Source organism: Micropterus salmoides, unplaced genomic scaffold (assembly GCF_014851395.1).
Source record: "Micropterus salmoides isolate LMB-PRFRI ecotype aquatic unplaced genomic scaffold, ASM1485139v1 Ms_hic_scaffold_3, whole genome shotgun sequence".
NCBI lineage: Eukaryota > Metazoa > Chordata > Actinopteri > Centrarchiformes > Centrarchidae > Micropterus > Micropterus salmoides.
This window is the reverse complement of record NW_024042261.1, coordinates 16,033,264-16,058,830: the sequence shown is the minus strand read 5'-3', so window position 1 is coordinate 16,058,830 and position 25,567 is coordinate 16,033,264. Positions and strand designations below refer to the sequence as shown.

Below are 25,567 nucleotides of genomic sequence, written 5' to 3'. Positions count from 1 at the left end.
GACTGTGTGGATGTGATACATGAGTGTAGGCTACATGAGCAGGTCATTGGACTGTCTCATTGCTGGTTGAGAGCTGCTGGAGCAGAGAAAAGGATGGAAACGACTGCAATTTGAAACCTTGTTAGGAATTTATGAAGTGCTAAAATGTTTTCTCCCCAGGGAGGGTCCAAGCCAGCTGCCAGTGCCACTGTAAGCCACTTAGTGCAGAGCCTCTGGGCTCGTCACCAGGCTGAGATGGCAAGCGAGATACACACACAAATACTGTACACATACAAGTATTTCCCCCTGAAATAGAAAAATACAAACAGACTCTCTCTCTCAAACACAAAACTTCGGATTGCAAACATGTGCTGGCTTCATCACTTCGAAATCAAACAGCTGCAGATTACTATGGAGCTAATTGGTTCAACATTGACATTTATTATGTGCCTCTCCTCTAGAGAATACTCCTGCACAGACTGCATTTAACATCATTGTCTTTACTGTGTATTTTGGCTTGAATAAAAGCTTGAATGTGATCAAGACAACTGACCTTATTTCATTATCACATATTTATTTGATAGCAGTTTATGTTAATTTAATGTTCCCAAGGTCCCCGGGATAGGAATACATTGATGAATCCTAAACTGCTGATCATGTTCCATGAATAGAAGCTTAAAGTGAATAACTTTAGGAGAATAATAAAGTGTCTAATGTCTAATTTTTGATTAAATCAAATACCATCAAATACAAAGAAGAACAAAAAGTAAGTGTAAGTAAGTAAGTGTTTTTATCATCTCAAGGTCTCTGGTCCAGATTATATTCAAGATGTTTTTTCCAAACTTTATTTACAGGAAAAGTGAACCATATACATTAACCCCCCCCCACCCCCCCACAAAAATGCACATTTCAATACATGGTTGTAACAGTACACATCCTGTGTTTCGTGTTTTGCAGTTTTCAGTGAGGACCTACATTCCAGCTTATACTTTGTCAATGCATCTTTGCAAGAGGTAGTATTTGCCAGCACCACAGGGACTTCGGTGCCCTGTCCTGCTGGTGGCGCGCCGCCTGCCTCCCTGCGCTGGTATCTGGCGACTGGTGAGGAGATCTACGATGTTCCAGGCATCCGCCATGTGCACCCCAATGGAACCCTCCAGATCTTCAACTTCCTGCCATCCAGCTTCAGCAAGCTGATCCACGACAACACTTACTACTGCACTGCCGAGAACCCTTCTGGCAAGATTAGGAGTCAGGATGTCCACATCAAAGCTGGTGAGTCCACAAAAGGGGGGGCTTAGTGTAGCAGTAGTACTTGTAGTAATAGTGGTGAAAGTGACAGAACAATTGGTAGTAATAGTATCAACAGTGCTAGCTTCTTGTAACGGTACAGTGGTTAAAATCAAACACTTACATAAAAATAAACATGTGTAGTAATGTAGAGTGTATTAATGTGTGTTTACATCTGCAGGTTTCCAAAATCATATAATAACCCTGTCATGTATCTTTGACAAAGAGCTAAAGCTCAAAGCGATTAGAGCGTTATTTCAAGTAATGATTGATCTGAGTCTGATGGATGGATGTCTTGCTCCAGTAAAGTTATTGGAAAGATTGCCTAAACTTTGTAAGAGCATTAAGGAGGTCTGGAATATTGTATTCATTTTGATTACTTGAGGGAACGGTTCATATTACACTTAAATTATAATCGACAATGTGGTGATTCTCAACAGAACGTCCACTCAGAAGCAACTATGACGCTCTCAGTTATATCACACGTTCTTCTGTGCAGCAGATAGAGTTGCCTCGTTGTCATGTATACTGTAGATTTAAATTTTTCCCTGAGCACTTTAATAACTTCTTGTCCACTTTGGCATACATGTAGGATTGAAATTTCAAATTCGTGACCTTGGAAACAGCAATTAATTGAATATTGTTTCATATCCACCCGCCACCTGATTCTTGCTGAGTTAGGTTTCATACAGAAATGAAATTTTGTATGTGTGACCAAATTTGATCCTAACCTCTGCTGACATAAACATTAGGACTTTACTTTTTTGTAATTGACATTAGCTTGCTTTTTTAATTTTGTTTTTCCAGTATAATTTTGCATAATTGTACATCACAAAGCAATAGTAGCACTGTTACTGATGCTCGAATCAGCTCTTTATGTTAGGGAGTGAGTTTGCTCGAGGACACTTGGCTTGAAGTTTTCCTAGATGAGAGCTTGATCCTGGGTTCCAATGTGGATACTCACCCTATCCCCCAAAATTATCCAATAGCACAATTTGTCTCTTATGAATGAGACTTTTCATGTATTGTCATGTTTTTTTTTTGTTCTGTAGTCTCACGGGAACCCTACACGGTCAGAGTGGCTGACCAGAAGGCTATGAGAGGCAGTGTAGCTGTCTTCAAGTGCATTATCCCTGCTTCTGTTGAGGCCTACGTCACTGTTGTATCATGGGAGAAGGACACAGTTTCACTCAGCTCAGGTAAGACAACTAATACTTAAGTACTTTATGTGTAAAATGTATAAATTGCTAGTGTTAATGTTGACAGCATTTGTAACTTTGTACAAGGTATTTGAGAGTCCATTTTTTGTGCCCACTTTGGTAAAGACAAAAGTGTGAGATTAAGTGAGGTGGAGTTGTGTTGCTTATTTTTTTTGGCTGTTTATCCCGGCCCCATCCCTGCTCTGCTCTGCTCTGCTCCGTGCTCTTTGGACACTATGTTCTGTTTCACTGTGAGTCATTTTCTTACCTATTTACTGTTGTGGTCTGCCATTACCGGGGCTCTGCAGCTCTGCGCATCTCTGTCCTCTCACTTGCCAGAGGATGTTGATAACTGTCACATTGAATCACTGTGCTTCTCCCTCCTATACACACTCCACCTCTGCCAACTCCATTTTGAGTCCAGCAAGGGGTAAAGTGGAACAGTTTACATAGCATCATTGACCTAGTTACCCTTCTTGTTTGAATCCAGTGGCACAGCACAATCACGCAAGACACCAGAACATTCTGCGGGTTGAATTTTTACTCAAGTTAAATGGGATGCTTATCTCTTCATTGCTCCATGTACTGCCCGCTGGCTGATTTCTCTTCATACTGGGGCGTTCAGGGACCTGTAAGTGAGCACTTGATGTCATTTGACTGAGGGCAGAATCTGGGACGGTGTTTTGGTGGCATTTTAAATGTGTCTGCTCAAGCATGAAGATGTGTCTCCTGATCCATGCCAGCGACTTATTTACTCGCGGTTACTCAAGTTACTCGCTGCCAGCCGCTGGTTGAAGACATTGCTTAATGTCACGGAGAGCGGGAAAATATGCAGCGTGCTGATATGATTACGTTCTGTAAATGAAATGAATCATGTAGACAAGACTTAGAGATGATGTTTGTCTCAACTGTGGCTGACAAAAAAAAGTAGTGTCCATTGTGAGGATAAAATGATGATAACAAAATCTCCTCTACATTTTTATCAAACGCAAAGGTCTGTTGGGATGAATTAGCAAGTGCAATAAAAACCATCTCTTCATGTATGGACTGTGAATTGTATGTGTGAAAAACCAACAATTGCTAATCATTTATTAAATCAGCTTTTATTGTACTGCCTTTCCTTTTTTTTACAGCAGGTCTGTCACCATATAGAATATGCAGTGAGGTTTTGATGGATTATATTGTATGCCTGGTGTTCTTTAGAGTTCTTTCACAAGCGTTAAAAAGAACAACGATATTGGATTGTCCGTGTTTACTCCAATAAGTATTGCAGGAGGCGAGTGCTGTCAAAAGCAAGAGCACACTGTCAAAATCACTGCTGCTCCGTGATAAATATTTGATGGTCGATTCTGATGCATGAGCGGATTCACCTCACACTGTTATGGAGAGGGTATGTTTACTCTAGGAGGGTTAGAAGGGTGTGTGCGCCGCTGTGTTTGTGCGTGTGCGAAAAGCAAGCGCGTGCGACGGAGTGACCACAAGGATACCAACAGGACTTGACAATGGCTACTGGGTACAGTTTGACCCAGCCTAGTTTTCCGAATCTTTCTCCAGCCCCTCTTTTCTTTTCTCTAGGTTTTTGTTCAATTTTTCATGAAAGAAGACTTGGTCCCAGTGGACACAATATAAAGCTATCCCACAGCCGCACTGAATTATTAATCTCAGGTTTTTGTTGGGAACGGTAACATCAAGCGCGCTTCCCTACCCTTGCGTTGTGCATCAGAATGTGAGGGAGAACATTTGAAGCATGAGATATTTCTCTTAACCACGATGGTGTTCTTGAAAGATTATGGTGGATGGTGTCACTTGATAAATATGCAAATGTCGATGAGCATCCTCATGTGTCGATACCCAGAAATATCTAAACCTTTTACCACCACTGATGTGTCGAGTGCGTCTGCTTGTTTAATGTCGCCAGGTGTAAATGTGCTTTTTAAGATCAGTAAGTCTCGCGTAGAGGGGACACTGCCTTAAACTACGGCTGCTGAAATCTTTCAATATCCAGTGATTCACATTAGGGTCAAAAATAGATGCATAATTACAGACTTGGGCCTGTCTTAATTAATCAGCGGTGATTGAAAAGTTAATTACAATATGAATTGCCTCTCAGAATGAGAACTGCTTAGTAGTCATTTGAAGCGGCCTGTTTTCAATGTGAATGAGCGTGACGCAAGCTCACTGGGTCTTAATGTTGCCACTAACATACCATTAACCCGTCATGAATTTTAAAATGGATCTCGCAGCACGAGCTTTCAAATGCCCGGCTCCGATCGCCTCCTCGCTGCTTTTGATAAACAATTGACAGAGCTAATAGAGAGATGAAAGAGGCCAAAAAAAAAAAGAAAGAAAGAAAGTAGAACGGGGAGGGGCGGAGTTGAGCGGTGTCCTACTGTGTTGCTGCCAGGATTTTATATGGTGGACCTTTATTTTAATGCATGTGTGTACTGGTGTTGTCCCATGCACCTTTGTGTATCAGTGTGCACACGCCTATGTCTGTGTGGTGTTTTTTTACATGCTCTTGTGTGTTTTGTGTGTCAAGTGGCTATGCTTTTGAAAAGGGCTGGGCAGGGATATGGTGTATTTTTTTTTTGTGTTTTTCCATCTACCTACCTTTTGTCTCTCATCATTCATAATATGAGGCAGTGTAATGAGCTTGGCGGCCTTGGTTGCAGTGAAAGACTTTGACAAAACCAGTGCTTAGATATTGAATGAGGTGCACACAAGATGTTGTCACTGAGACCTTGCATTCTCCTTTAAGACGGGTGAAGTTGTTTAGTTGTGCAATCTGAGCATAAATTCTGTCTACTTGCAGTAGTTTGCAATGTCCAGCATTAGTTGTAATCTATCGGCTCAGAGCTGCCGCGGATTATTTTCCGCTGTACCTAGCATGCTCAGTTGTGTGTACATCTCCTTATTAACTTTTCTTACCTTCTGAGGATATAAAAGCAGCATTATTGTGAACTCAACGTAATAATGATACACACACTGCCACTCTCAGAGCTTTTTATGTATGTGTCAACATTTGCATCCATTCAAATCTCATTCTTTAAGAGGAGGCATCTTCCAAATGCTGGAGACCAGCATAAATCCAATTCAAATTAATCATGAAACAATACTATTAATTAGATTTTCTGGCAATAGCAAAAGATGGATTTTATTGTGTTCGTCATCTAGACACGTAAGACAAGTTTATTGTTAGGATTAGTTTACTAAACACACTTTGGTTAGAGTTAGGTTATATTAGGATGAAGCATTAGTCATAATTAAACAATAAACACATTTTCTCACAAATTAATATCATTTTCAATAAAAACTTGTGTATTATTTTAATAGCAAATTTCTTGACGTCACCATGGGCTCTGGGGAGCTGTGATGGGCATTTTCTGGTCTACAGACCAAACAATTAATAATGCATAATCAAAAAAATATATGTAGATGAATCAATAATGAAAATTAGCGTTGGTTGCAACCCTGCATTTTTTACACAAAGAGCACATATTTGATTCATTGTGTTGTACTGCTAAAAACTGCACTAACACCTTCATCCAGTGGGAAGCCTGACACAGCTATAGAAAAGGAAGCGCAGGCCGGACAGGCGGTCTGTATATCGCCCCCGGTGAGGACAGGAAAAGGTGAGGAGAGGTGAGGTAGGAAGGGGAGAAAAGGAGACAGATGAAAAGAGGAGTGGAGGCAGAGGGGTCTCCTCTGATGTGGATGCCTGTAGGCCTTATCATTATAGGGTAGAGATGGAGGACAGGAATCTTTCTGTGTCTGTGGAGAGCAATGACTCCATAAACCATTTCTGGACTTCCTGGATGTGCCTCTTTTTTGCTTCCATCCTCTCTTGTGTGTTTGACTAAGGGTTGGGCAATATTATGATTAATAGCGTGAGACAATACTATGTGAACAGTCAACAGAGATTTTGCCGCACTTTATGGCAATTTGGGATTTCTTTTACATACTTTGATTCATCCTATATTTAGTTTGTGTGTTTAACCAAAAACAAACAGTAACATGTAACGTGTATTTTATTTATTTTATTCTCAACTGACTCAGAGAATATAATATATATATATACACATAACTTATCTGTTTTCTAATATATGTTTTTAACAACAAATTACATACTGACATGACTCATCATGTTGCATTCACATTGGAAACAATATGGAGTCACAGTCAGATAGATCTTTTCCTTCTCACCTTTTGCTTGGTTTTCTTCTTGTGTTTCCTTTTATTTACTCTTCCCTTCTCCATCCTCCACTCCTTTCCATCCTCCCCCGCTGGCCTTGACTATCGGCCTTCTCTCCTCTCTTCTCATCTCATTGCATAACCTGCTTGGCACAGCACCCTGGTCAATTTCCTCCTGCGTGGAAAATGCTGTTTTTTTATTTGCTTTATGCAAATAAGTTCCTCCGATACTCAGCATCAGTAAAAAAAAAAACTCCAGTTACATTTTTCAGTCACATTCATGTCGGCCGCTTCCCAGCTGTGCGATAAGCATTTTAGCGATGAAAGTGCCTCTGCACTCTTGCATTCTGCTCACTCCTCTCTCATGGGTGCTTGTGAGTGCTTATAGAGGCTAATTAAACAGTTTGCTTGCTAATAGAATCACAGTCTTAACCAGCCACCAGCTCAGACACTGGAATGTTAAGGATGTCTTCAAAGGGGCTACTGTAGGTGTTTGGTTTACAGGATCACTGCTCAGCAGGAATTTATCATGCCAGTGATGTGCCACCGTCTCCATTTTTCACAGAGATTGACAGTAGGGCACTGAGAGGCAGCCGGCGACGAGGCTGTAAATTCAACACGCCCAAAGTCAGGTCAACCTTGAAAGGAGGGCACAGTGGTAGAAATATGCTCGAGAGGAAAGAAGGTGGAAGGAATTGCAGAGGAGGCGAGGGCAGATTAGAGGAAAGGAAGTGAAGAAGAGAGTTGGGGAAACAAGAGAAGTAGAAGGAGGAGATTTGAAAGGTAGAGGAGGAAAGTGGGCGAGGCCTTTTCTTTGGTAAACAAGGGACTGCGTCACATTAGCCACATGATCTTTTTCGTCTGTCGTCTTCCCCTTCACGCATGCCGTCCTCACTCACTTTTCCTCCGCTCCATCTCTGCCTCTGCTTCTCATTCTCTCTCCAGATTTTTTGCCTCTCCTCACACTAACATGGTTTGTTGGTATTGTTGTTCAGGGGCTGGAAAGCGCCTGCAGTGCGTGATCCCTGCATGTAACCACATAGCAATTCAGAGGTAGTTCTAGAACATGTACAGTACGTGTGCACTGTGCAGGATCAAGCGTGCAAATATACACGCATGATTATATATATAGTGCTTGTTTGTGGGTGCATGGGTGTGCGTTTATACACGCCACTCCACCCATCTTGCAGCGAAACCCTATGAAAACAACACAGCCTATCATTTTGCTCCCCCCTCCCCCCACACAGATCAGCAGTTAGTGAAATGCTGACCCTTGTCTTTCACTGCACCCCTTTTCCCAGTCCACTCACACACAGCTGCCTAAAAACTAAGGGAGATGGGGGTGCCTATTGTTTGTACAGTGTATCTGTGTGTCTGTAAAGGTGTGCATTTGTTTTTCACTGAAATGTATATTCATTGTCTGTAGGTGTGAGTGACAGTGTGCAAATTATGATACTGTCAAGTAGGAGGTGTTTGCATAGGGATGGATGTGTGGGGAGTTGTGTGTGTGTGTGTTTGGGGGGGTCACACTCCTGAAAGAAATTTTAAAAAAAGCAAAGAGAAAAAAAATCAATAGTTGTGTGCATTAATCATGCTGCTGCCACAGAGAATTATGGCAACATGAGCTGAAGGATGTATTTTGTGCATTTGCAACATATGAGTCCTGTGTGAAGGGGAGTTTGGGGAATTGGAAGAGAACAAGACAAGACCCTTTTAGTAAGAAGTGAAGATAGAGCAGAGATAGTTGGGGGGTGTTTTCCTCATCTGTTGTGTGCACAGTAAGTCTCTCTGTTGTCTTTTGTAGGAGACTAACACCAAAGCTTTAGGATAGCATTCATTCTGTGTTATTTTGAAAGCTTTGATGTAACAGCTTTTGAAATAGCTGAGACTACCTTTTTATTTAGAAGTTTTTATAATATGTTGTGGTTTTGGGATGGTATGGCTTGCATGTTTTGTCTTTTTACATTATTATTTTTGGTTTCAAGTCTTCCCTCCCTACTATGAGATTTGCTAGCTCTCTTCTGACTTTCTGTTTGAACTGTTTGAAGTCTCCATCTTAACTGTGGTGAAGGCTTGAGGATGCGATACATATTTGATAAGGATCGATAGAAGGGTTACTGAGACAGAGATGGAGGGAAATCGATCTTGGACTGGGCTTCCCAAAAGCATCTTAAACCTAAGGTCATCGCTGGAGCGACCTTCTGGCTCAGCGGCTGAACCACAGACTACTAATTTGTGCCGAAGTACAACGCACATTTGAATTCTTCCTTGCTTTCACATTCTCTTTTATAATACACCAGCAGAACAATCTAGTGAAGTAGAAATACCAGAAGAATTTGTTTCATGCTTTATCTAAGGTGTATACTGATATCCTAATCACTATGCACATAAAACAATAAAGCAATCTGTTTAGTGACGGGAGACTGAACAGCAGACAGCGTTCTGGCGTGGTGGCTGTGATTCCCAGCTGATACTCCATACGGATAGACAAAATCAACAACTGTTGAAGCGGGCACTCTTCCATCAGTGTTTACTCATAAACAGTAGCAATATGGCCATTAGGCTGTTTAGGCAGGGAATGATTAGGGTGGTGATGGCTGGGCGCATTGGGAGACTGAACATGCTCTCATCTTTAATAGGCAATTTGGCTTCCTGTGATGGGGATGCCCCTTTGTTTTTGACTTGAATTGAAGACAGAAGCTTAAATGAGCGCTATTTTGGAGTGTGCTGTCATTATACTGCAGGAATCTAGTTTACAGTAATGTCCTAAATGTGTCTGTGCATGACTCATGCATATGAAATCCACTCAAACTCTAGTGTAGAATATCAATACTACATTCAATTTAACTTTGTTGTGGATCTTAGACAGTTTGTTATGAAAACAGCACATTGCTTGGGTAAAATTAGGACTACACATTTATAGACAATGCAATACTGTAATAGTTAGAGGTTACTATGATGACTTGAAAAGTTACAAATATGTATGTGTGTATAGTTGAGTAAAGCCCAGTTAGTGGAACGGGTCCATCCTGCCAGAGCTTATAGATTACTGTAGAGCATCACTGTGTTGAAAATGGACTGGATCTGGGCCAGAACTAGCCTGGCATCAGGCCAAGACACAGATTAGTAATAATCATGGTGTGAGCTAATTACAGCTGGAACAAGCAATTAATTTCTGTTTATAAACCTGGATGTGTGTTTTTGGATGACTGTAGGCTGTGTAGGTGCAAACTCCCTCTGTTCATGCGTGTGTCTGCATGTGACAGGTGGCTTGGTTTGTGGAGGAAGCTTCCCATATGTTCCCAGCTGAAGCGCTGGGGGAAATGGAGACAAACTGGTGTCTTCAATCACATCCCATAATGCAACAGTGTCTGATCCCATCTTAAAAGTGACTGATTAGAGTAAAAAAAGGTACTTAATAACGCAAATCACTCTGCTGACCTAATAGGTCACTCCATTTTTTTCTCTCCCGTCTTCCATCCAATCAAGGATTAATACATGGTCTTATTCTGCTCCTAGGGTGGTAAATCTGAAAAAATACAGTAAATCACATTGAGCCTCTTTAAACTTTCACACAGAGCCTTGGTGCCTCTGCCCCCCTGCTGGGCATCTGTAATACTGATTAGACATGATCATGGTTTTAGAGCACCTGCTGGACACCAATCACAGATCTAATTGAGTGTCTTTATCAAAAAACATGTTGAGGATCTCTACATTGTAGACTTGTCTCAGACCGTGTTATCTTTAAAAGTGAAATCTACGTATTTTACTCGATAATATTCAGTTTATTTATCACAAAGAGTACCATACAGCGTGGGAGGGAGCTTTCTTTGTGTTTTTCATTATTAGAAAGCCTATGTAACAAACCCAAATTGAAATGAAATTTGAAAAACACATGCAGTGACCAGGCAGCGACGCTATTGAGTTGCATTATGGAAGATGAACCATATGATGAACTAAATGTGAGTGTAATTAAAATAATAAAAATCTGTCGCTTTATGGAATCCTGATACAAAATTTCTGTAGTGGGCCTTTATTCGTACTATTTAATGACTTAAAAATACAGCTTATCATATCACATAAATGTTTTGTGAGCAACAAATGTAAGAACTTGACTGAAACTTTTTTTGTCAACCAGAAAAAGAAGACAGTAAGAGAAGAAGAGTAGAAAAAGGGGTAAAATTCCTACTAATGTTTGCTCCCAGATATTTAGAGCTTATTGAGCTTCTAATAGTATTTTTTATATACTGTACCCATATGGGTCTGGACCATAAGTCTATCTGTATCAAGTGGAGCCGAGATTTCCAAAACTGCTCTTGTTGGTGAAATTAGCACTTTTAGTACACTGACAATGAAATAGACTTGACTAAATTATTTCCTTTTGAGAACACAGGTTGACCTTATAAACTTAAAGGGGCATTATGTAGTTTCCAGTGGCCACTAACGGTGCGGTTTTAAGATTGCTACCAGGCGTGTGCTCGTACGCGTGCTCGCTTGAACTCATGAGCGAGCATAATCCGAAACACAACCACTTTCATACAGAAATCCTGCAATAAACGCAGGAACACCAGCATGCAGGCTGTGGCTTTTCACTCAGACATGTTAAGGCTCTGTTACTTCAACGTTCCCGTCTTAGAGGCAGATCAACACCGGTGCCATACCTTTCATTCAGCGCAGCGAGAAACCGGCATATTGGCACAGTACTCCCGAAAAAAGGCAAAATGAGAGCGGCTATAGACAGGTAGGGAGCCAGATTCACACAACATGCTGGAAACTCAGGTAAACTCCCACTGCAAAGTTACAGTAATATTTTTATCAGCTTGATGATACATGATAAAGTTACAGTGACTGCATTTAGCCAACGTGCTACATCGTTAGCTCGCCTGCTGCTTTCAGTAACTGTCTTTACTATCTGTATCTTTCACCGGAGGCTCAGCAATTTCAGCACAGCTACATGTTTTGGGTGATAATGAAACTGTTAGTGAGACTGGACTGAATATTATAACAAGTTAGACCGCAGTAAGCAACTTACTGTAGTGTTAGTGGATGGCTCTTCCTCTGGGTTGTATATTATGTGGGTCATGTTAGTTACAGTGACTGAGAGGTGGAGAAGCTGTGTACCTGAGTATCGGTAAAAGACAAATAAATCTAAATTGAACGTTATGAAGCAAACAGCAGCAGGTCCGAGCTAATGTAGCGTTAGCTGGCTGCACGTGGCCGCATCACTATGGGATAGTAAACAAATCGCTCCACATTAGCTTTTTACCATTAAATCATTTCTTGCAGGCTTTGACACTTTGACATAACAGTGGTACAGAGGAAAGTAACATGGGTTGCATTAGTTGGTGAAGTAATGTGAAAGTGATATAACTTTGCACCGGACAACATTAACAACTGCTCGGCGTTAGCTGGCGAGCTAACGCTATCTAACTTGAGCCAACTGAAGCACAAAATCAAAATATATTTTACATGCTTTGTAGTAATGTTAGCTTACCTGTCCAATAGGATGAAAGCCAACTCTGGGTCTGTTTTTATACCCAAAACAAAGCAGAGGTTTCTCCATGATTCAAAAGCCCTGCCGATGTTGATCCGTGTTTTTCGTCCGAAGTCGATCTGATTCACATTTGGCCTGACGAGCTTCAGCAGATAAAACTTTTTTTTGTTTTTTATCCTTATGTGGAGTTTATGTGGTGTTTTGCTGGGAGCAGGTCGTTTCTTAGTGTGTAGACTCCATGTCGTAAGTTGCAGTGTTGTTGCTGCTGAGTGCAAAGTCAGTAGACAAAGCGAGAGCCTCGGGAGAGCGTATGCAGGTGTCAGCCTTCAAATAGGAATAGGAATACTTGCCTTCAGAGTTAATAGCCAAACCCGGCAAGTGGATCATTTTAGTGTCAGATTACAACCCCTTCATACACAGGCAATAAAAAAAGGATTAATTTTAGTAGAAAAACTACATATAGCCCCTTTAAATGCCACATTAAAAGACAATACTCACACATAAAGAGATATTACACAGTCTTGCTGCATCATATCGGTTCCCCAAGTCATTTTCCAGATTGACTTCCTCAGTAGCGAATGACCAGCTGACTTGACTGCAAGGTGACCCTCTATCTTTTTCTTGATGTATGAGGCATCAAGCGTCATTATTTTTCTTCAAGGCTCGTTTTCTCTCCTCTTGCCTGTTCTTTGGCATGAGCCTTGAGAACACACACACAGACAAACGCACAGACTGAGTATACTTGCAGCCTGTCTTTGACCTCACCTTGCCATTGTACAGCCAACGACTAAGATCCAAACAACACCCAAAGTCCCTGCAGGCTACTGCTAAGTGGCTGTGGTGAAAACAAGGCAGCTGGATGGGCGACAGGCAGTCAGTTCCTGTCGTCGCCTGACTGCCTATGAGATGATCAGAGCTTTTCATGTGAGGCTATCTGTCTGATACATTTATTATTATGAAATTATGATGTTATTTTAAGGAAGTTATCATTTAAACATCAGAATCAGCTTTATTGTCCAAGCATACACACACAAGGGATTTGAGTTTTTGTTGCTCTCAATGTCCTCACAAAGAATAGACATACAGTTAAAAAAAAGGACAATAAAGCTGAACAAAGGTAAACATAACTAATTTAATATGTCTATGAAATGCATCATGGAGAATTATTAAAGGAAAAATTATGTAAATCCCAGGTTTTGAGTGTGGCCAGTCGACCTGTCATTTCGACAGTGGTGACGCCATGAGGTGACAACCACGAGCAGAGTGGCCTTTTGACAGACGCAGCCTGCAATCTTCACATCAGCGTGGGAGTCGAGCCAGCCAATCAGAGCCAAGCGCCCATCGCTGTACACCCTTATCACCTGCTTACAGCTGCTGTTGCCCCTCCGAGGGAGCGAGTGAAGAGGGAAGGAAAGAGCAAGAATGAATGGTGTGCCTGAGACAGAGGGAGATTTGTGTTGAGTCGCAGCACGTTCATGCCTGCATCTTTCTTTCATACAATATTTCAGAGTCCTGTGTGTGTGCGTGTTTGAAGACGTATTTTTCTGGTTACCATAATCCACACTTGTCATTTAAGGGGAATGAAAGGGAAAGTCATTGTGTTTGTTGTGATTAGAGCATCAGCCCGGCAATAGTTAAAATGTGATTCAGAATGGAAACGTGCTTTGTAGCCCTTGTGAAATGGGAAGCGAGCGAGCGAGAGGGAGAGATAAGCTCAGTCTGAATTGATTTTCCTGTTACTTTCTGCTGTACTTGAGTTTCCATAGCAACGTGGTCAGGTTCCCTCGGCCTCCTAGGGCAAGTGTAATTGTTGTCTGTTTCTCCCAGCCAAACTCTCCATTCCTCTCTCTCTCTCTTCTTTCCTTCCTCTGCCTATTTCCTCACAACAATGGAAACGTGGTGTACATGAAATTCTTCTTGGACTTTTCTGCAGACGGCTGAGATACCATTCAGCACTTTCACCAACCAGCCACGCCAAAAGGCATAACAGATCTTTATGCTTATTGTTAGCCAATAGAAAGTTTATGTTTATCCAACCAACGTGGCTGAAAATCTGGCTTGATTCTAGATGTTGTCTAGAAGTTTTTTTTTCTCCTGTTTTTAGAAAATCCCTGGGCTATTGTTTTCATTATTGATTAATCTACCTATTATTTTCACAATAAACAATTGTTTGGTCTATAAAGTGTCAGGAAATAATTGATAATGTTGACTAATTGACTAATCTAGAAATCTTTTCAGCTCTAAAAAGGTTAAATTAAATGAATTAATTCTGTGTATGGAGTGGGTTTCTATTGTTTATGATACTTGTGATTTATTACTGTGTCTCAGTGGTAGTCAGTGCATTACAGTTTTGGCCGTATGCTAAAAAAACCCCATTGCAGTTTCAAAATATAATGCTGCTGTTGTTCCTGGCTGATTATCACACTACAAGATCTGCTGAATCACATTAAACTGCCACACTCTCACACACTGCTATGCACATATTGAGTCAGCACAAGGCAAGCCTAAATGTACAGAATAACGAGGAAGAGTTAAGTAACATTTAGCTCAAGTTGTGTAAAATGTTCCTGGGCACAAGTCACAGATAGAGCATGTCAGATAAAGGATAATGATATAGCAGAAAACTGTTTTGGTTCTAATAAAACTGTGTTGCAGAAGTTTGGAGATAATCAATGAGAAGTGCTGCGTCCCAAGTTTTGCAAGGATTTGATCGTAAGCACAAAATGTGTGTGGAAGAAGAGATTTTAAATGAGGCCTCCTGGCTGAGACGCAGAAAGGAAGAGAGAGGAAAAGGAGGCTAGAATAATCCTAAATTGAGTTTGCAGCACATAAAAAGATGTCGGGTGGACCCTTTTTTATCTGAATTAGATATTACCAGCTCTCTCTCTGACTCCAATGATACACTGCTGTGCGCATAACAAGGCATTCACAGCTGTTTGGAGCCTAATGGCTCAAAGAGGCCTTGCCTTCTCAGCAAGAAGAGATGGAACACATCTTGGGTCTGCGATTAGGACTGCTGATCTAGAAACATTTACATTATGGCTTTCAGGTCATTACAGAAGAAAAATGGTCCAGGTGAGGGAGCCTAGATCAGCACTATGACCCTGAGTAATGTGCAGTATGTTTGGAAATGGACCGGGCAGTATCTGAGCAAGACAGAAAAAGTTTGATACAAAATCTTAATGCCTACTCCTCAAAACATACTTGATATCAAATTGAAACTAGAATATTTTGAGAAGTTAAAATGATTATTTTGTAAAGCAAATATGGCAACATGTCTTTGTGTTTATATACGACTAAGTGGATATTTTTACCTGAATAATGTTCTACTGTTGCACTCATGGTGCATTTGTCCGGCTCCTGCTGTCAGTTAGCTGCCTAAAATGTAAATGTATTCTGTGCTGTATTTCAAGTAACCCCCTGTATCTGTGATAGCCTTGGACCTGTCCCAATCTGCTCTGTGTTTTCTTGCTTCAGATCAATGCTAATTAATACACATCTCCCTTAGGGACAGCAGGGGGCCACGCAGAGAATCATAAATTGCCATCATAGGTTGAAAGGGACAATATATGGGACAGAAACCTTCAGAAATATTTGAATACAGGAAGAAGTCAGAGCTTTAACTCACGTGTGGGGCATAAGTCATATACTGAAGCTCACACATGCATGCTAGGTGTACGATCACTGCTCGTCCAGTGGCATACTTGCATGCTGACTGGTTATTTAGGTGGCGTCAGTGCCTAAACATGTGCTTTAATGCAAATCCAGTTCAGATGAAGTTCAGTCGCCCTCTTGTTTAGTGGCCATATTCCAGTAAAACCAGTAAAACGCAGAGAATGGCTGTGCCCATACATAGACTACAGTATAAGGATGTGAGACCATCTGGTTTTGTGCTGTCCTGTTTCCCGTTCTCTGTTTTCCTCTCAATCTCCCTCTGAAATGCACTGTTGAAACAAGTAAAAAAAAAAGGAAAATGGTAGACCGGTTTTTGTGCATGCCTAGCGGACAGATAGGCGCTGCATAACTAGCAGTTTCCTCTGAAGTAGGGAGAAATCTATTTGCTTGTAGAAGCTGCTTGCATAATCCTTTAGTTACACTTGCCAGCTGTGAGCAAAGATACGGCACTGTGGGATTTGGCATGAATATCATTGGGAGGACAAAGAAATGAAACTGATAAGTGTTTGTGCACAGGGTCCTTTGCATAATCCAGGATAACCCATAATCTGAGTTCTTTAAAATCATGCCCAAATAGATGTGGTGAGGAACCATTAATGAGAACACACTGTTTGAAAAATCTGGTTTGTCCAAAAATAACCCAAGCTTTTGAGCTACTCTGAAATCACAGATCAGGCTTGATTTGGTTTTGGTTATTTTTTCACCATCACATTTTGAGCCAGAGATATCCGGCCGAACGGTTGACGGTGAATTTAATTTCAGAGAGAAATGCACTATAGGTCTTTTCATGGCCATACTTTGTGTGCAACATTTCCATACGTACAGTACAGTCTGGCCTTGTTTTGGTTAACACCCATATGAAACACACCTCACCTCTCTCTCTCTCTCTCTGCTGCATATGCGTCTTTCCTTCTCCCTCAGTCAACAGTATGCATAGCAATAAAGAAAAAAAAACACATCACTCAACAGCTTTCAATACATCTGTCCCTTCTCTCCCCACCTCTTGGAGTGTTTGCTCAGCCTCCTCTGCCCTGGCGCCTGCACTTTATATCTCTCTCAATGTGTTATTGGATGGTAATAGACAGCTGTTGAAAGAAATACATACTTGATACAGTATGTGCACCCCATTTTGTATAAAACACAGAGCTCTCATGTCTAGAAGTCCAAAGAAAATCACAACTGTAAAAGCACAATATAACAATTAATACGCAACATAAAGAATATTTTGTCTGCAGAAGTAAAATTGTAATTGCTACACTTTTACCTAAATAGTCTTTAAGAACAATTAGGCCTAGATGTTTAAAAAAAAAAATTACGAAAAAGACAATGTACTGTAATTTTGTTATTGTCAACAAACAGCAATAGACAAAAGCACCAATGCATCAGTTTGTCTCTCAGTACCTTCTGACTTTCTTACCCTGTCTGTGGCTCCAAGCCTATTTGTTCCTACTGACAATATCAATCTTAAAAAACGAACCACGAACATATAGTTTAAATAAAATAAAAAATGCTAGGTAATTTTATAAAAGAACTTGGCACTATAAAATTTTAGAAAATGCTAGTGAAACAGCAGTAAATACTTCTTTTGACAGGGACTATGTTTGCAGTAGTGAGTATATACAGCAGCAAGATTGTATATGTGAGATTGACTCAAAATACACTATAATAAGTTGTTTTCAATGTAATAAAGGTTTGTTTTAAAAAGGTTTTGAAAAATAGTATTTATGTATGTCAATATGTACTGTAACTAAGTGTCTGTGTCCAAATCAAAGCTGCTCTCAGGTCTTGATGTTTTTGCTCTTCGGCCTATGTCTGTGTCTACAGCATGTCTCCCATGCCCAAATAACATTAACATTTCATTATCCAGGGGAAACAATAGCAGTGTTCAAAAAGATAAAAAGCAGCAGGGCTAAAATATTGATGCGGTTGTGAGGTAAATGGCTCCAAATCTGAGCAAGAGGGTGAAAATGGGAGCTATGAGGAGAGTGAGCAAGGCGAAGAGGGGAAGACATCACTTGTAAAGGGCTCTGAGGGGCTTGGGCGCATAATCAATGAAGTGAAGTGTGTGTTGTATCTGTGGCGTCAAGTCGGCTTCACAGAAGCCAATCCTATTTTTACAGGGAAGACAGGTCTGTTGCTATGCTCTTTGAGAAGGTCTCCTGCAGCTTGAAAAAGACAGGGAGCATCAACTCAGTGGGTCGTATCACACCTCAGGAGTGGACAGAAGGAAAAAGAGCGGTCGAAATGAGGGGCGCTGCCTCTGCTAGGTGACACATTCAATTGATTATTGATGATTTGATCCATTATACACTCAAAGGAACGTGTTGACACCAGCAGAAATAGACTGTGTATTTATTCATTTCTTTTTAAGCAGAGGTGTGAGTGCGGTGAGACACATGCTTCCTGGCAAAAGAAGAGGTGCACATGAGGAATGTGTTTTAACTATTTATTAACTATTTCATTTTTAAAATTTAATTATTTACGTTCCAAATTTTCAAACTAAAAATTGAAAATTGTTCGATCTGCATGTTGGAAAGATTGTAATTCGGTAAAAGTGACAACAAAATCAGATTGAGTTTCAGTGCAATCATCGGAGGCCAGACCATCACTGCAATGGGTCCTTGTACGCTTTGTCCCAAAGAAAAGATAACATTTGTCTGTGGTATTTAGTGGTAAACACGAGGATAAACGAATGCCTACATGAACAGTTACTGTACAGACAAGATTAGCGTTCCCAAACAAGTCAATCAGATTGTCTCCGGGCTGTGTTTTTTTTGTAGTCTTGTCCAGATGTCGTCTATTAGATGTCAGATTAAGAAGAGTGGTGTTGGATTAGCCAATCCAGAGCCAGAATCATCTTAGATTAGATTATAATATATGGACATCTGGGTCGCAGCATTGGCTCTGCTCAAGCAAAATAACATTAAGTCAGTGTTACACAGCTAGACAGTACACAGACTGTAATCAGCAGCCAGGCAGAAGGAGGATGACAGCATAAGGACATAGATGGATGAAAAATCCTTCGCTTTTACAACTTCCCAATCACAGTATGGCGACAGACTGCACAACAAAAGCAACTGCCCGTATATAGTCAAAATTACAAGGCAATATAGGAGGAGTGTGTGTCATCTGGTTGTACAAAGCCCTGAAACTCTCAGTGTGTGTGTGTGTGTGTGTGTGTGTGTGTATAAAGAAGGTGATCAGGCCTCCAGTGCAGACAGCCCTGTCTGCTAATAATAATGGTTATTTTCTCCTCCTCTCTCTCCCTTTCTCTCTCTCTGCTCAGCGTTTGTGCCCAGGGCTCCTGGCAGATAGATGTGCAGAGATTACACCTTCTAATTGTTTCTAGCGTCGGTGGGCCAGTATAGTTCAATGTAGTTTAGTGCTGTGTAGACTGGTTTTTATGTGGTGTGGATTTGTAATAATGATGATAATGACTTTGGAATGGTATGTTTGTTGTATGGCAGTGAGGTGTACTAAAGCATGTAAAGTGTAAATGGTCAGGAGAGACTAAACAGAAAGAAGACATTGCTCCAATTTGTCATTCCTTTCATATCAAATTTTAATTCACCTTATTATTGATGCACCAAATCTACATGTAATCTACAACATATTTGTTGACTTGCACATTTATTCTTTTGGCAGAGCTGGGAAAAATGTAAAAAATGTTTAATGTTAGACACAGAGTTAATGAGACTGCTACTGACCGTTTGACAGTTAGCTAAAATATAACCCTCAAAGGGCACCAGGATAACTTGCATTTAACTTAACAAGATCTTTAGTATGGGTAAGGGTAGAGAATGATTGATTTTCTAAACATTTTTGATAAGGACTCTTTATTGTTGTTTTTCAAAGAACTGTTATATGCACTAAGTAGGATATGTTACAGTTGAAAAATCTCTGGTCAACAAATTATGTGACGCCAACAGTATTTGTTAAAAAAACCTCATGTTTCTTGTTGCTTATTGGCTGACATACACTATGTGCCTTTGCCAATAACATATATCTGTGACACACTAATATTTGCAATATATCGGTCTGGTCAGTTTATTGGTTGGACTCTAATAGGGAAAAGCAAGTTCATACTATCTACAACTAAAAAAAATCAGTTTAATTCAGAAACGGTGCAGCATCTTCAAGTATATCCTTTTTTGATGGGTTTAAGTCAGCTGACATTAGGCTGGTCATACAATTTTCATCCTTAGTACAGATACAATACTTTCTGTACGGGTGCCACAACAGATGTTTTCATGATACCTTAAAAATTGTTGTTAACTTTTTTTTTAATTCACAAACAAGTTCTCAAATGTTAAATGCTGACTGAACACATGCACCTGTGCCTGGACTTAAAAAACACTTAAAATACAGTCTACAATTAGCAAAAGCACAATTTAAATCAAAAAACAAGTACTGGACTTTCGATGCCAACCATCAGTAACAGTTTTTGATATTCACATATACAGCATCGCAACACAAACACGTTAGCTCTGTGTACTGCCTCTGTATGTATTTCTTTTAAAGCTTCAGGAGTAGTGTACTCTGCATATGAATGAATCAAGCAGAACAAACACCTGACACAACCCATATGATGACTGATGAAGTTGTTAATGTGTGACATTATTGGAGGTGACAGTGTGATCTGGTCTCTGGATGATGATGCAGTGGGCCTGGCTATGGGAAGGCATCTCTATCTCAGCCGTTTGCATCAGTGGGTATTTCTGTCTCTCCGACAATCTGGAGAGAAGCAAAAGAAAATGATCTGAAAATGAAATATGACGTGTCATTTTTTTTGTGTTTGCTTCACATTTCGCATGGGGTCCCGCGATGCCCATCTGCAGGAAAATGATGCCTGCACACACTCACACACACGTATGCACACAGTGTGTCTGTTGTATGTCATTTGTGCATACAGTACGTGTGACAGTCCGCCTCTCCCTGTGAAAGTGTATCTATGCGAGTGTGTGAGCCTAGTTGCATTTGTCACTCTTTTTTCCTGGGGTGTGTGTGTGTGTCATGTCTGATTAAAGTTAACCCCTGTGAGGCGGCTGGTGCACCCCTTCCTCTGTGTCTCCCCCCCATCTCTCCTTCCCGCCTCCCTCCACCCTTCTATCACTCCATCCCTGTTCTCCTTCCTCCTGGCACTCTGACAGCACAGGAGAATATGCTCCCTCAAGGTCCCACCCTCCCTTTCCGGCTCCCGCGGGTGGCGTTTCCTTGGAAACAGTGTCAGAGTTGACTGGGTGGGTGCAGATAGATGGCTGCCCTTTATCGGACTACACCACTGGTCCATTAAAAGCAACCAGACTGGACCTGAGAGCACACTCACACCCCTCTGTTCTCACCCCGAATGGACCGTTCCACCTGACACACGTGAATATTAGCTCGACCCAGGATGAGGGTGTGTGTGTGCTCTTTCTTTCTGTGTATTGAATGTCTGTGTTTATTACTTTCTATGTGCAGTGTGTGTGTGTGTGTGTGTGTGTGTGTGTGTGTGTGACAGATCGGAAATATCTCTCATTGAATTGGACATATTTGGGGAGAAATTCTGTGCAAGTATCTTCCTTCCTCTGTGTCCTTGGGAGAGAAACAAAATGGAGACTGGTCTTTTCTCTGCTTTGTCTCCCTCCTCTCAAATAGATGTAGCAAAGAAACCCACATCCCTCCACAACTAGCTCTTGCGAAAGTGATCATTTAAACTGTATTAGACTTCCAGATATATGACTACAGTAATTGTCTGCTGAATTATTTAAATGCAAACGGCTGCAATTGGTGTTGAGGCCACACATCAGCATGGAGCAACATGAACAAACCAAAGCTGATGCACAATTTCTTAATTTAAATAGGAGCTGTTGCAAACACCTCATTGTTGGACGTGGCTATAATTACTACTAATATTAAAGCAAACAAACCATACAGTAGATATTGAAAAATGCATATTGTATGAGCTTTATTTTATTGCGAACACTGTGTTGTTACATGATTTAACACAGTCTAAACACATTCAGACCCAGCAAATACTGTATGTTAAGTGAATAGATAATAGTGGAGTATGATTGTTAAAATTTTAATTTATACTTTTTGAAACTGTAGTTATCATTTTTTCAAGTATGATGCATAGTCCTGTGAACTCAGTGTTTTACTAGATTTCATGTCAACTTCACATCCTTTTTCAGGAGTAAATTGATAATTAAAGCTGCCGCGGCCGCATTGCATATTCTGGTGCTCTGCGGGTGCGGTGAGCTTCGGACGCTGCACGAAGGTGTTATGAGTCACTTCCTGTATCCCCTTTGTGCCGCTACATAGCACTTGGCGCTATGAATATAAATTATATTGACGTGCAGATGTGTTCGGGGTGGGAGAGTTATCAAGCACGTAAAGTTTTGTTCAGATATGAGCATGTACACTGAAGTTACAACAACTTCCTGTGTCATGGCGAAGACTTTATCTTTGACACCACGCCACGGACACGCCCATTGACGAAAACTCACAGATAGCACAACTTTTCATCGTCAATGCCTTTAGAAGGCACAGCACTAATTTGAAGTCGATTGGACTAAACCCCTAGGAGGAGTTTGTTAAAGTAAGTAAAGTCCTGTTGGGTTTAGGGCATCACTCCAAGAGGCTTTTTGGTACGTCTGGACATGATACATGTACCACAGAAATTTCGTACATCTAGGTTAGTTGCATCATTAATGGAAAGTCTCTGTCTATCAAAACTGGTGCGATGGCTTGTCAGTAAACATTAGAAAAATAACAAATCACAATAAAACATTTCTCATCTTTCCCATGCTTATTCTCCCACTAGCATTACTGCTTTGTCAGAAATTAATCACTGACCTGCTGTGGGAAGAGGGTAAATGGTGCGGTCATATGTTGTATCTTTTTAACCTGTTATTTTATTATAGTCCTATTTTATGTCATTATATGTCACATTTATGTAGGCGGCTTTTCTAAACTAGACATTTATGTTCTCAGGTTGCTGAGCTGTTCCACCTAGGTAGGACAAACAGGAAGTTTATTTTACATAATTTTTTTGTTTGGCTCATTTTAAAGAATACACACACCAGTTTTATAAGGGCATGGTACATTATTGAAAACGTTATTTTATTAAGTTACCTTCCAAAGGAGACAGAGCAGCAGATGTAAAGCAATTTTTTTATTACTGTGACAAAGAATGATCACCACAACAACATATTGCAATATCATATTAATAACACAACACACATAAATACAATAATTCAAAATAGCTATGATTAAACATGTAATTGCCAAATTGATACACTGATCCCATTTGGTAAAAATAAATCAAATATACCAGTCATAAGCTTTTTTATAAGTGCATTTTTAAATATATTTTACTAACAAACATCTTAACATTTATATTTTAACCCTTCCTTAATACCTACTCTATGAAACATTTGACATCTTCATCTTTAAAATATCCAGACAACTTTGAGCCAGATGAGTAAACATCTGCACATGGACGTGTGTGTGTGTGTGTGTATATCTGTGTTTGCTTATGTGCAGTTGACCTCACAGCGACTAGTTTTGCAAATCACTAAGAAAGTCTACATTCAGTATGTTTTTTTTTGCCATTTATTTGTCAACATATGAGAGAGTGGCAACATGAAATGCATAATTTTTATGGGTCACCAGCTAATTGTGCATATTTATCTTATACACAGTAATGTTGAGCTCTGCATGCAAAGTAGATCATAGCAGGACTGCAACTGTTGAGACAACATCTCACTTTAACACCAATGCAGTGGACCACGGTCTGTCAGCAGCACAACACACACACACACACACACACACACACACTTACACACAGTATTATGTATTTAAAGTAATTACCCCAGGCCTGATCCAGACTGAGTTTAGTAGCATGCGATAATCCATGTAGGCAGCATATGGGAGGAGGGAAATTAGAAGTCCAGAAGAAAATAAAGAAATTAAAGTGTCCTGGTGGCTGTCTGCAGGTCTGCAGGAGGGAACATTAGGCTTCTTCGTGACTCCAACTGTGTTGTTAGGAGTGTGTGTGTCTGTCTATGAGTGTGTGTGTGTGTGTGTGTGTGTGTGTGTGTGTGTTAGAGAAGGAGTGAGATTTTTTTTTAAATCTCTTATTTAACCTTTATTTAACCATGGGCACACCCACTGAGATATTATCTCTTTTTCAAGGGAGACCTGGCTAAGAAAGGCAGTAAATTGAAGAGTTACATTGACACAAATATTTAAATATCTCTAGGATACCTAAATACACTTAAATAATCCAGTCTATTGGAAACATCTACACTCCTCCTTAAGGACATCTACAACCAGGGAACTGAAATCCCTAAGTGGTACCAGCACCTCTAACTGGAGGTTAGGCATTTGTAACTGTGAGTGGAGATTTTCTGTGATGATGCAATGATCACGTGTGTGATCAGCAGCTCAGATGGAAGAAGAGGTAAAGGAGAATATTGCTTGCCAAGTAAATGAGTATCAGACAGATGGTGTAATTAATGACATCACTGAAAACAGAGCGTGAGGCTTTATGCTGTAAAAAGGGTCATCATAATATCATCAGGGAAAACCTCAGCCACTTGAGAACAAGAGAGTGAAAAAATCAGCTCCATATTGTCAGAATCACATACTAATTTGGATAACCTCCCCCACAGAGACTTTGTAAATTGATTGAACTGCCACAGAGCCTGTACTTTCGACAAATTCTCATTCAATTCACCTCCTGTTTTTTTGGCACCAGGGTATCTTTTCTTGGTTGATTTGCATCAATAAACCTCAGTAAGCAAGGCATTGTAATGCCTAATTGGGCGGTAATGAGCTGTCGCATTATGCAGAGTGCCGAGGTTCAAGCTTATTAGTTGCTTGGTTGCCCATAACATTTTCCTGTCTTCCCTCTGCTACTTCAGTGTTGCCCAATTTTCAATGCAATTTCCCTTTCTCTCACACCTCCTTTTCTCCCTCTCTGCTCCATTCCCATTCTTCCCAGCCATTTCTCTTAATCTCTCTCCCCCTTTACCCTCTCTCTCTCTCTCTCTCTCTCTGCTGTTCTAAAAATAGTCTCCCATTATCCAGGAGGCCGGGGCCATGTACAGTGATGCAGCAATCAGCATGGTGGCCATCCACATCAAGATTCACAATAGCTGTCATTCTGCTTACGCTAGCTAATAAAATTCTCTCTACATTACTCTGAGCCTCGCTGGACTGAGCGGAGGGTTATATTCCATGCTAATCTGAATGAAAGATCCCCGTTTTCTTTTTAACAAGTTAATACAATTCCCTGAGGTCTAAAAAGTGAAAAGCATTTCTGCCACCTCTCTTTTGTTTCTCTCTCAGAGATGGATGTTTCCAGTGCCTATTGCTTTAAATGAAAATGTGCCACTGCTCAACACCGCCTCCCGTCCAGAGGTGTGTGCAGAAGCAAGGGATGTTATACTCTACCTGGCTATAGTAAACTCTGCAGTAAGACTCTGCATGTTTAGGGTGTAAGTACAGTACTTACTGTAAGTTGTAAGGATTAGCTAGTTAGCACCACCTGTTAATCCCTATGACCCACAGGTCTCCTTGGAAAGTTATACGTGAGCCTATAGGCAGCATCACCTCCTTTGGGCCAGTGCCAAGTGATGACCCAATGCTAACCAGACTTTGCTATCTCCTAGAGACAGCTTACCGGGCATTCAGCCTGAAAATGCCACTACCCTGAAAACACAATAGTTTGAATAATATATCCATTGATTTT

The 25,567-nt window shown here is 40.6% G+C and overlaps 1 protein-coding gene across 3 annotated transcripts in view; it reads left to right on the top strand.

Annotated features, from left to right (window-relative positions):
- Nucleotides 1–25,567, top strand: part of dscamb (Down syndrome cell adhesion molecule b) — a 121,326-nt gene that overhangs the window by 18,756 nt on the left and 77,003 nt on the right. For all 3 annotated transcript variants that reach the window (XM_038693882.1, XM_038693881.1, XM_038693883.1), the window contains exons 2-3: nucleotides 937–1,254; nucleotides 2,322–2,468. In XM_038693882.1, the coding sequence (XP_038549810.1) occupies nucleotides 937–1,254; nucleotides 2,322–2,468 (465 nt within the window). The remainder of the gene's footprint in view (nucleotides 1–936; nucleotides 1,255–2,321; nucleotides 2,469–25,567) is intronic.